This window comes from Phycodurus eques, chromosome 10 (genome assembly GCF_024500275.1).
Source record: "Phycodurus eques isolate BA_2022a chromosome 10, UOR_Pequ_1.1, whole genome shotgun sequence".
In the NCBI taxonomy this organism is placed as follows: Eukaryota; Metazoa; Chordata; class Actinopteri; order Syngnathiformes; family Syngnathidae; genus Phycodurus; species Phycodurus eques.
The window spans coordinates 28,928,897-28,941,837 of record NC_084534.1 but is presented as its reverse complement, the minus strand read 5'-3'; the positions used below and the strand labels follow the sequence as shown (position 1 = coordinate 28,941,837).

General features: G+C 48.2%; 1 protein-coding gene across 1 annotated transcript; it reads left to right on the top strand.

The window, feature by feature from the left end:
* Window positions 1–4,298: 4,298 nt before the first annotated feature.
* On the top strand, window positions 4,299–9,465 carry podxl2 (podocalyxin-like 2). Its single transcript, XM_061688259.1, has 7 exons — window positions 4,299–4,445; window positions 4,889–4,963; window positions 7,314–7,470; window positions 7,585–7,646; window positions 7,725–7,907; window positions 8,079–8,270; window positions 9,027–9,465. The coding sequence occupies exons 1-7, from the start codon at window positions 4,419–4,421 to the stop codon at window positions 9,081–9,083; spliced, it is 753 nt and encodes a 250-aa protein (XP_061544243.1). The 5' UTR covers window positions 4,299–4,418; the 3' UTR covers window positions 9,084–9,465.
* The last annotated feature ends 3,476 nt before the right edge of the window (window positions 9,466–12,941 follow it).

Genomic DNA, 12,941 nt, shown 5'->3' with positions numbered 1-12,941 from the left:
ATTTTTCATTTTCGTCTTAGTGCAGTCACTGGGGCACACTGAGTTGCGTCCCCCCCGCACCGCCTTTTCCCGTTGTTATTTCATCACTTCCGGAATCGCTCCGGAAAAAAAATCTTAGATATGAATGAGTAGATACGCCAGCGCATTGTAGCAGTCCGGCTCACCGAGGCGCCTATATAGCGGCCATGTTGGAGAGGTCGACGTTCCCATGGAAGGCCATGCATGGACACCGAAATTAAGTCGGAACTTGCTTATTCCTCAACTGATTATCACGATGGGTACCGTTTTGTTCAACGCCAAAGCTTATGCTATCAACACACAACAAGTAAAAAAGGGAATATATTATATAGGGGTTGTTTTCCCCAGTTCCTTTTTCGTAATTGTACGACGTTTCACGCAACCGTAAGCAGTACAATGCACCGGCATCTTTGGTCTTTCGAATTTCTTGCGTTCCACATACATGGAATGCACTGACGACTTTGCCCCCCCTAGCTTAGCGTCGCCGTCGGCACAGGTGAAAATCGGCATGTCGTATTTACCAATATAGATGTGTGCTAAAAATGATTGGAGCAAAAATATATAAATTGACGTCGCGTGAAGTATTATTTTTGAAGTTCCGTTGAAAATACTTATTTTTATGTTCGTCATATTTACGGTCGATGACGTGACTGACCGACCAATTAACTAACCCTCTCAAGTTTCATTATGCCGAACTATTGTATATCAATTTATAGCTATCCCTAGCCCCGAAAAAAATTAAAAATAAGGTAGGGACCAATTAACATGTATCAGTTTCTCTGATTTTGTTATTTGCACCTGTTTTAGTAAAATGAACCACCATGCACAACGTACACCATGCACTGGTCGCCAGCCAATCGCAGGGCACATGCATACATACAAACAACCATTCGCACACACATTCACACCTACGGGCAATTTAGAGTTGTCAATAACCTAGCATGAATGTTTTTGGATGTGGGAGGCGGCAGACTGGTTAGAGCGTCTGCCTCACAGTGCTGAGGACCGGGGTTCAAATCCCGGGCCCCGCCTGTGTGGCGTTTGCATGTTCTCCCCGTTCCTGCGTGGCTTTTCTCTGGGCACTCCGGTTTCTGCCAACATCCCCAAAACATGCATGAATTGGACTCTAAATTTCCCGGAGGTGTGAATGGTTGTTTGCTTCCATGTGCCCTGCGATTGGCTAACAACCAGTTCGGGGTGTACCCCGCCTCCTGGCCGATGATAGCTGGGATAGACTCCGGCACGCCCGCGAACCGCGTGAGGAGAAGCGGCTCAGAAAATGGATGGATGAATAATAATAATAGTAAGAGACAAACTAAAAAAGCAAGCTGTTGGGCAATCAACGGCGTCCTCTAGCGACACTTAATGTGAACTACATCTCAACGTTCCCTGCGCGGAGTGGGGCCACACCGCGCATGCGCGACCCAAACTGCGGTGCGTTGCGTTCACAGACGACGAAAAAGATGAAGAGGAAGATGAGGCGCACCGCAGCGGACATGGCGGACCTGCTCCTTTTCATTTTCGTCACGCTGATTGGTCAGTCTACACACACACACACACACACACACACACACACACACGCACGCACGTGGGAGGTACGCTGCAGTGCGGGGTCGTGGTTGCTGACTAATGAACGTTGTATGAATGAGCCATGGACACCTCACTTGTGTGTTCACAGCATTGAGTTTGCGTGCTTTTTCTTTGGCCTCTTTCATGCAGAGATTCCACACAATTTGCTGCATTAGAGCAGTAACAGAAAGGCGCCTTTGCCTTTCACACACAACCCAGTAAAATTGAGACGCATGGGATTTCACCAAGCAACATGGCATTCTGCCATCAGATAATTCAATGACCTCGAGAGACAATCGATCATTCATCCGTCTTTGCCTTTCACGCGAAACCCAGTTCAAGTAGGGAACAGTATTTCAGAAACCGGGCGATTTCACACGGAATGACAACGTCGCGTTCCGTTATCAGATAAGTCAATGACCACAACTGAAGATCGGCATTTCCCCGTCATTGCCTTTCACACAGAACCCAGTAAAAGCAGGATATTTTCACAATTGAGTGTGATTTCACATAGCAACAGGGCAGCAGGTGATGTCAGTGTCTGGTGTGACCATAACTGGTAGTTATGTCTTGTTTTTCATGCAGAAACCTGCAGAAGTGAGATATTTCCATAATTGGATGTCATTTCACACAGTAACACAGCATCCAAACATTTGATAATTTGTTGACGTCAGCATTTGGTATGGCCTAAATACAAGAACAAAAAGGTTTTGGCCTTTTGTTTTTCACACAGAACCCAGAAAAGGTGTAACTCTGCTGTGGCTGTGTGAACTTTCACACAGAATGCAGTAAAGGCAGGATATTGTCACAACTGGGTGCACTCTTATACAAAACAGATCATCTTGCCATCAGAAAATGAGGTGATGTCTCGTTTGGTGTGACCATAACACACAAACCATTTTTTCCTACCTTTTCCTTTCACACAGAACCCAGTCAAGGTGGGATATTGCCAAGACTTGGTGTGATTTCACACAGCGACACAACATCATTCTATCGTCAGATTATTTGCTGGAAACACACCAGTGTCTGGTGTGACCGTAACAGAAGAATGTGATTTATTTTTTGTTTTGTTTTGCCTTTCACACAGACCACAGTAAAGACAGGATATTTCTGCAATTGAATGAAATTTGACACAGTAACATTGTAATAGATGACGTCAGTGTCTGGTGTGACCGTAACAGAAGAAAAAATGTTTTCTTTTGCCTTTCACACAGAGCACAGTAAAGACAGGATGTTTCTACAATTGAATGAGATGTGTCTGGTCTGACTGTAATAGAAGAATTGATCTTCCTCTGCCTTTTGCACAGAACCATGCAAAGGCTGGATATTTCTGCAACTTTGTCTCCTGTCACACAGCAACACTGAATCCTGCAATCAGTTAATTAGCAAGCGGCTGGTGTGACGTATGCAATGTCGGTGACAATTGCTTTCGACACAACAGGGCGGGATGAGCGTCGGTGCGAAACTTGCCGTATATCCTTTCACACGGACGGGGCTGTGAGAAAAACACTTTTTGCGGTCTGTCTGCTGATTGGCTCTTGAACCAGGAAGTAACAATCTGTTGGGCTCGAGTCTTGGCGGAGGTCCGACACTGAAGTGTTTTTTTTTTCTCTGTCGTTCAGCATTTCCCCTCTCCGAGTCCTTCGCGGGGAGGTCCCGAAGCCCGGTGAGGAGACCAACCAAGGCCGCCGACCGCTCCCTCGCCCGCTCGTCTCCTTTGTCTCAGTGTCCTGCGGTTTTTTCCTCAGCAGGACCCGATGAGGGCGGCGGCGGCGGCGGGCAGCGACGGCGAGTCTTCCCAGGAGGAGGCCTCGGGTTCCCCGGGACGGGTCGGGAGGACGCACGCCGCGCCGGAACTGGAGGCCATGATTGGTCAGTGGGGATGCGCTAGCTTCATTGGGTACACCGTCAGAACGGTCGCCCGAGTTTGTCCCAGATGACTTTGGGCGAGAGGTAGGGCTCGCCCCGGATCGGGCGCCGGTCGTTGGACATACGTATTACGATGTGCACTTATGTGTGTTTTCTGACATTTTTATTGGTTAGTGGCACACATTGGTTGTGATGTGTTGAGAGGGTGTACCTAATGAAGTGTCTGAGGAGGAGTCAAACGTGACGGTAACATGTAACATGTTGACAGGCTACTCTCCTCCCTCCGCACCCCGTGACCTCCCCCAGGAGATGGGGCCTCACCAGGTGATCATCCACTGACAAACTCACCAACTCAAAGCAAAATAACTGAAAATAACTTAATAACTGAAACTCAGTGACTGACTGAAACTAAAAGAACCCAAAAGCTAAATACTTAAAATAACAACTCAAACATCTGCCAACTCACTAAATATTGGTGTTGCTGTTTAGTGTTTTTATTGTTGGTTGATTTTTCATCTTTGTTTTGTTGGTGTTGTTTGTTTGTTTGTTTGTTTGTTTGTTTGACTTGTGCGGTTTGAGTTTTCCGAGGCGGCGCTGGACGAAGGCGGGGACTTCAGCGGTCTCGGCGGCCTTCGCTCTTCCGCGCCAGCGGCGACGACAACGGGCACGGCCTCTTCTGACATCGCCACGGCGACGGTGGCCCCCGAGACCGGCCCGGGCACCGACTTTGGACCTGGTGGGGGTCAAAGGTAAAGCAGGAGATTGGCCGTCTTGGCTGTCAGTCAAACTCCTTTTCCTTCCTTCCTGCAGAGCTGACCCACAATGCCACTGAGGCGCACGTCGACGTGGCCGCCAGCACGCCGCCTTGGCAGCCCAAAGAGGAGGAAGGAGAGGAAACCGGGCCAACGCCCACCTCTGATATTTCGCCCGATGGGGGCTTAGCTGAGACCAACTGGGACTGGATGACCACGCCCCCTCAGAAGCCACACGTAAGTTTTTTAAATTGGGAAAACGTTTAAAGTCGACAGAGCCGTTTAATAATTCAGGCCCCTGAAGTCAGGTTGACTTAGTAACATGAAATCTGGGCGACATATATGTTATGAGTAGACCCACAAAAAAGTCTCAAGCCATGCCCCCCCAAAAAATAAAAAATAAACAATAAAAAGAACGGGGAAGTCTGCTATTTAGGTTCAAAGTGGACATTTCCCCGCAAAGCAGCCCAGAAAATGGATGGGTGGTTGGCTGAGTTGCAAAACATCAATCTAAAATTCAGCCCCTGAAGCCGGTTTGACTTGGCAACATGGAATTGGCTAGAAACGTCTATCCTGAGTAGACCCACAAAAAAAGTGGGAACACACACAGGAGGTCTGCCATTTTGCGTTGAATGAGCTACTGTAGGATCAGTTGTTCTCTGATGTTTGTCTGTCGTCAGGTGGTGTGCGTGGACTGGACGCAGCCGAGTGGACAGGGCTACGTCCTCCTCAACATGATGCGCAACCTGAAATGCGTGAGTGCTAATAACATGCTAAACACGCTAACTACGTCCTCCTCAACAATGATGTGCAACCTCAAACGCGTGAGTGCTAATAACATGCTAACCACGCTAACTACGTCCTCCTCAACATGATGTGCAACCTCAAACGCGTGAGTGCTAATAACATGCTAAACATGCTAACTACGTCCTCCTCAACATGATGCGCCACCTCAAACGCGTGAGTGCTAATAACATGCTAACCATGCTAACTACGTCCTCCTCAACATGATGCGCCACCTCAAACGCGTGAGTGCTAACAACAAGCTAACCATGCTAACTTCGTCATCCTCAACATCAAACATGCCCAAAGTCCGGCCCCCGGGCCAAATCCGGCCCGTGTTCATATTTCCACTGGCCCGAAGCCTCTGTCATAAAACCAATAATATGTGGCCCGGCAGTACAAAATACACGCGCAATTTTATATTTCACCACAGGATGGCAGTAAACTTGTGGCTGAACTCTCGCGGGGCGGTTTTGCGCATGATCTGTGTTTTGCCCATTTCTAAAATGGCAACCGGAAGTAAGAAAAGGGAAGTTGATAGCGAGGGTCGACGTTTCCAGGACAAATGGAAGTCTGAATATTTTTTCCACTGAGTTTCGAAACAACCGCGTCTGCCTAATTTGCCAAGAGACTGCGGCTGTGTTCAAGGAGTTCCATATAAAGAGGCACGACCAGACGGAACACGCTCATGACGACAAGCTCACTGGGAACGAACGCAGTGAAAAACGGAAGCAACTGGAAGCCGGTTTAACGGCACAGCGACGCTTTTTCACAAGAGCCAGCGAGTCGAATGAAAATGCAACAAAGGCGAGCTACGAGGTGGCAACGCCGATTGCCGAGCACCGCGAACCTTTTACTGAGGGTGAATTTCTTCAAGACTGTGTGATGAAAATGGTGGAGAACATTTGTCCTGAGAAAAAGCAACAGTTCGCCAATGTTTTCCCGGCTCGTAGCACCGTGTCACGAAGGAGCGAAGAAGTTTCTTCTGATATTAAGAGACAGTTGGACGCAAAAGGAGTGGAGTTTGAATTGTTTCCGTGAGACTGTGACGAAAGCACGGATGATTTTTTGGAGAGGAGTGGACAGTGAAATGAACGTGCGTGAAGAGCTACTTGACCTCCAGAGCCTTCAGGACCAAACAAGAGGGAAAGATTTATTTGCTTCCGTTTGTTCCGCCGTACATGACATAAAATGAAAGTGGAATAAAATCACGGGGATTATTACGGCCGGCGCACCTCCCGTGGTTGGCGAGCACAGTGGATTGTCAACCCCCGTGTGTCACAAAGTAAACGAAGAAGGAGCTAAAGCTACAAAACTCCATTGTGTTATTCACCAAAAAGTTCCACGTGCCAAACCGTTTCCGTGGATCTCGGTGACGTTCCAGCCCACCTGCGGCCGGAGCTCACTGAGCCGCAGCGCGACACGGAGTGTCGCGGCCGGTACCGACGACTCCCTCTCGTCGACTTTTACCGGCGGCCGGATAAAGACGGGTTCCGAGAGATTCGTACATTTGCGAAGAAAACGTTGAGCTCGTTTGGCTCGACATACTTGTGCGAGAAGACATTCTCGGTCACGAACGTGAATAAGAACCGCGTGAGGACAAGACCAAGTGACTCCCGCCTGCGTGACATCTTGCGCATGAAAACCGCCGCTTTTGAGCCAGACCCGCCCCATCGACTGCAGTCCAGATCTCAGTATCGCCCTTCACACGAATGCAAACATGTTGTTTGTTGATTCTGATGAATAGCGTTTGAGTTTGAGTCAAATTTCATACAAATACTTTATTTTGCATTTCATTCATTTTTATTTTAACCTTCATTTATCCAGGCCAGGCAGTTATAAGATCTACCTGGCAGCAGACAGCATAGTAAAACAAAGTAAAATAAAAATAAATACAAAAAAGCATTCCCCTCGTCGGTAGCATGCCAAATTAATGCTGGCCCGCAGGACAATTCTTTTACGGCAACGTGGCCCCTGCTCAACATGATGTGCAACCTGAAATGCGTGAGTGCTAATAACATGCTAAACATGCTAACTGCCCAAATCTGTGGACCCACACACACACATACATACGCACGCACATGCACACGCAAAAGCACACGCCGACAAACACACAAACATATGCTCACACACGGACTTACACACACACACATTAAGTACACGCACATGCATGAACGTGCCGATGCACACAGATAAAAACACTAGCACATACAAAAAATAAAAAAATCACATCGCTTGACACACACAAAAAAGCAAACATACTCACACACACACACACAAACACACACACTTAACACAGTTGCGTGTGTGCGTGACGCGCAGGAGGAGTTCCGCGGCGACGGCGGCGTGCGCCTGATGAAGACGATGGAGCGACGCGTTGTGCGGCGCATGAACAGCACAGAGGGATCGTGGGTAATTTACCTGAGCAAGCCCAGGCACCAACAACGACAGATGCTGATGCACGTGGCGTCTGACGACGGTACGCGCACACGTACACACACACACACACGCACGCACGCACGTAAGCACTGTATTGTATGAAATCAAACATTTTCCATATTGTGCGCGCGTTTGTGTGCACGTGCACTTCCAGGCGTGATGGCCACCAAGGACCTGCTGAGTCTGCTGGGAGAAATGCGTCCGAGTTTAAACAGGGTAACTTTTCCGAGAACATTCTCCTGCCCTCGTGGGATCTTTGCGCTGAACCCTAACCCGCCTCCACCCACCCCTCAGGTGGGCATCCAAGAATACGGCGCGCCGCCTACGTGCCAACCCCGCCGCAGCGCGTCCCAGCGCAGCGACTACAGCAAACTGTTTGTTGTCCTGGTGGTCATCGGCTCCATCTGCCTGGTCATCATCACGTCGGGCTTCATCTACATCTGCTGGCAGAGACGCCCCCCTTCCACCAAGACCACTGTAAGACCTCCTTAAGACCGCAGGGATTGAAAGGTTACGCTAAAGTTACGCATGATGTATGTATTATGTAGACGTGGTATATTCTTTGTACTGTTGGGAATACGTGAATATAATTTCACGTATTCACTCTATTCGGCTTCCTGTCCTGATATTCGTCTTTTTGGCGTTCAGTTCCACGGCGAGGAGCTTCGCTTTGTGGAGAACGGTTGCCATGACAACCCCACCCTGGACGTGGCGGGCGACAACCAGCCTGACGCCCGGCCTGAAGACCACCGAGAAGAACAGAAGAAGAAGCAGCCTAGTACCAACGGACTGGTGGGGGGAGGCGAGGGCGTCTGCGTGGAGGAGAACCCTCGCTGGCAGGTGAGATGAAAACCTTGGCGGAGTATCTGTCATGTGCCTTCTATTCTGCTTGGCAATGACCACCAGTTGAGTTCAGAGAGAAGCTTGTACCTGTATATAGTCCCAGGAGAGGTTCCGGTCCCGAGAAAAGCTTGTGGTCCAGAGAAGAGGTTCGCATCTCATGAGAAAGTTTTACTCCAGACAAAAAGCTACTTGTCCCGAGAGAAGCTTGTAGCTCATAGAGGTTCTCATCCTAAGAAAAGAATCTTGTCCCAAGAGAACATTTTAGTCCCGAGAGAAGGTACGAGTCCCGAGCATTGGTTTGAGTTCCAAGAGAAGGTTCTAGTCCCAAGAGAATGTTCTAGTCCAAAGAAAAGGTTCTTGTCCCAAGGGAAGAGGCTTCTCATCACAAGAGCAGGTTCTAGTACAGAGTGCAGGTTGTAGTCCTGAGAAAAGGTTCTCGTCCCAAGAGAATGTTTGTCTCCCGAGAGAAGGTTCTTATCTCAGCTTTGTAGACCAGAGACAAGTCTTCCATCCTAAGACAAGGTTCTAGTATGGAGAGAAAGGTTGGCGTACACAGAGAAGCTTCTCATCCCAAGTGGTTTTATTGCAGAAAAAGGTTCTATTCCCGAGCAAATGTTTTAGGCCCGAGAGGTTTTTGCTCCAAGAGAGGCCTCTAGTCCCAAAAGAAGGTCGTAGTCCCAAGAGAAGGTTCTACCCTGTCATGTTTGTATTCTGCTCGGTCACGAGCGCCAGTTTTTTTCATTGGTCTTCCAGGTCTTTGTCAATCAAGCAGCAGCTGAGGAAGAGGAAGAAGAGGACACACACCTCTGACGGAGGACAAGGAAGAGGATGGGGCGGACGTCTCCGAAGAGGAGTCACCCACCCCCTCGGTAGCCACGCTCGCTGTTAGCTTGTGATTGGCATTCATCGCAAACATGAGACACACGGCGAAAAAAACAAAACCCGAAGCACTTTAACAACGTTGGAAATAAAAGCACCTTTTCGCTGCTGTCGGCTGCCCGCTTGGCAATGTTCGCATTTTGTACCAATGCTAAGGCTAATGACGCCGCACGTTGCTTGCGTTGTCACTCACTCCAGGTGACAGATTGTGTTCCTAATGCGCCGCGATCGCGTCATGGCTCGCTTGTCAAGTTGTAGCCTGTCAAATAAAGTTTTGCAACTCTCATTATTGAAGCAGTGGATGGTTTTCTCTTCGAACGTGAACTCATTCTTAATTTATATACATACATTTTTGTTGTTCTGCCAACTACAAATGTAGTCTTTGAAAGAAAGACATTTTTAAAATGTTAAGAGAGCAAATTTGAAAATGAACTCGGAAACTAAAACGAGTCTAAATTTCGGGATCCACACACACACACACACACACACACGCGCACTATCATGCTTTGTTCTCTCTCTCAAAAAAAAAAGAAATTTTACGATGAGGACTTTTTTTCTGCAGGAATATATTATATTATATAATATTTTTGTGAGTTTTGCTTGTGTCCACGCCACATCTGCATATTGGCTCCTGGGACGTTTTTGTGTGTAATTTTGAAATGTGTGAAAAAGTCACCCAAAAAAAAATAATAATAATAATTCACCAATTCAATTCATTTCCATCACGATGTAAAGTAATTATTTATTTAAAAAAGTTTTCTGTCAATCCTGCCACAAATGTATTAATTCATCCTGTAAAGGAAAGACATTTACCAAAATAAAAAATGACTCGATTAAACCATACAGTTACACTTCACGCACACTTGATATTTGTGTCCCATGTTGAAATGTGCAAAATCAAGTTTGTCCGCTTGATGAAATCAAGCGATTATTTTTTTGGATGACGTACAAATAATTGTGCCCGCGAATGTCGTTTTTGATGGTCTCCCAACGATGAATTGATTCTGCAAAAGAGAAACATTTTCAAAGCAGTGAATACAAATGATATGAAATTTGAAAATTGGAGAAAAGATATTGAACGAGTGCCTTCTCGATCCCCCACACACCCCTCACGTAACCAAACGACACTTGCGGACATATGACTGCGAGACGAGCCCTACAACGGAATAGCCCTCTCTCTTGCACTATTCAATTCCATGCTTTCCTTTCCTATAATAATAGATATCCACCAATAATCCCAACGATGTCAAACTATATATCGTACAGTCGTGCCTACAAATATTGGCGGCCCTTGTCGTCGTCTTTTCCTTTGAAAGAGAGCCGAGGTTGGATTTGGCTGCCACAAAATGACCGGTTAAAGTTTTTCTCAGCAGGCCGTATTAGCATGGAAATTGTGCCATGTCCGTAACTTTAACTTTTCTCCGAATAAAGAAATCATTTGGAACAACGCGATATTACCATCAGAAACAAGACTTTATACAATAAAGGTGGGATCGGAAGGGCTAACATTTGCATTCCCGATTTATTTGAAGGTAACGGCAAGCGTTATAGTTCCATCGTACTATCTGATCGCGGTTCCATCTCACCAGATTGGAGAGTCCGATCCATTCATTATTCACCGGCGCCCCAAACCATCGAATTAAGCATGTGTTAAAGGTCCCGTATTTTCCCAAAGCAACTTCATCTCGTATCTGTGGTGCCTGAATAAACGTGAAAGATGAATTGAAATAGTCCACGCATTCCTGGGGTCCGGACGTTTTTGTGCCTCATTGGGATTTGTCCGGCTCATCGACGTCACTCGCGAAGATCTCCGCCGACCTCTCCGCTCCCTGTCGACATGACAAACACCGAGCTAGCCAATCAGAGGAAAGGGGGCGGTCGTAGCCAAATATGGACAAAGCAGACACAAAACTGGCTCGAACAGAAGTAGCTGGAGCAAGTCAAGCGTCGTCCTGCGAAGGCGGAACATCGCAGTTACAATAGACGCCACGCAACGCTACCTGAAAGAGACTTCCGGAACCGAACTGTCACTGTCACAATGGTTTTTTTCGGAGCGACCAACATTGACTCAACGTTGTCATTTGTGAGATCGCTAAATTCACGCGACAACAGGATGGCCGAACAAATCAGAATCCGAATCAGAATCCGAATCAGAATCAGAACAAGCGCCTCCGAGGATTGTCAACGGGCCTGTGTCGGGATGCTCGCAATTCCGCAGCGGTTAAGGCAGGACACGGTCGCCACGCAATGTATTACGTTTCGCTGAATATGCAGTCGGGTCATTATTTCGCGGCACCCTCCCCTCGTCCGGCCGGTCGAGCGCACGAGTTCCTCCCGCCGGTTGAGTGCCACCGACGCTTTTGATTTTGACACGCTAATCGTGTCAACGATAGAAATCATTCCGCCGGTGTTACAATATTGTTGAATCGATTCGATCGATGGTGGTAGATGGATTATTTCGCTTTTAAAAGTGGACAATTTGACATTTGAAATTGGCCCAAGAAATACGACTGGCGCAAAGGACCCGTTGGCTGAATTCACATTCTCTGTCACGCTGGAAACCCGAAAACTCAAACTCTCTCGTCGTCATGGGAAGAGACCGTAACGACGCTTCCGATGACGAAAAGCGCACGCAACCTCCGAGATCTGCATCGACGGCAGGTTGCAAACCCGCTGTTACGATATGTTTGCTTTCGGATGTGTGGATATTTAGGAATCCAGATGTTATACAGTCCGCACGGTCAAACTCCACGAGATCTTTACGATCTCGATTTATGGTGGATGTCACCACAAACAAGGTTTACAATTTGTTACAGATGTCTCACATTCTCGTGCGCCGCTATTCATTCATTCATCATCCGTCTTCCGTTCCGCTTGTCCTCACGCGGGTCGCGGGCGTGCCGGAGCCGAACCCAGCAGTCTTCGGGCGAGAGGCGGGGTACGCCCTGAACTGGCCGACGGCCAATCGCAGGGCGCACATAGACAAACGACCGTCCGCGCTCACATTCACACCCTTCGGCAATTCAGAGTCGTCCGTTAAGCGAGCGCGCGTGTTTTTGGGAAACCGGAGTGCCCGGAGAAAACCCGAGCGGGCGCGGGGAGAACGTGCAAATCCACACAGGCGGGGCCGGGATTTGAACCCCGGTCCTCAGAACTGTGAGGCAGACATGCTAACCATACCAAATTTGTATATTTTCAAAATTTGAGGGCGCGTCGGTGGGGCCGGTGGGCTTTATTTCAAATTTTCATCCATCCATCCATCCATCCATCCATCCATCCATCCATTGTCTTCCGCTTCTCCGAGGTCTCAGCAGGGAAGCCCAGACTTCCCTCTCCCCAGCCACTTCCTCCAGATCTTCCGAGGGGATCCCGAAGCCGAGAAACGTAGTCTCTCCAGCGTGTCCCGGGTCGTCCCCGGGGTCTCCTTCCGGCGGGACGTGCCCGGAACACCTCACCGGGGAGGCGTCCGGGAGGCATCCTAAACAGATGGCTTGTGCGTTTTAAGCTTGCGCCGATTCTGCCATAACGACCTCTGACACACCTCAGGCGTTCCGGCCACGTTGCGCGGAACGATCCAGGTCCGCAGCCCAAAAGCAACATTGATTAGAAACAGTGAAGGTGTTCAAAAAATAAATAAACCCCACTCGCTCTCGACTGTCTTGGAAATCTGACTCTTGATGTTCATTCTTGGGCCAGATGAAATCATATGACTGCATTTGAATGTCGGTCATCATGGTGCCACTTGGAGAGGAGAGGATTTTTTTTGGGGGGGGTTTGAAAAGGTTCCTT

Excerpts from the sequence above, each read along its gene's own strand:
- podxl2 (XM_061688259.1), top strand. The coding sequence starts at position 4,419 with ATGACCACGCCCCCTCAGAAGCCACAC. Across the intron at positions 7,647-7,724 it reads TGCGTCCGAGTTTAAACAGG|GTGGGCATCCAAGAATACGG; the intron begins GTAACTTTTCCG and ends CCCACCCCTCAG. Across the intron at positions 7,908-8,078 it reads CCCCTTCCACCAAGACCACT|TTCCACGGCGAGGAGCTTCG; the intron begins GTAAGACCTCCT and ends TTTGGCGTTCAG.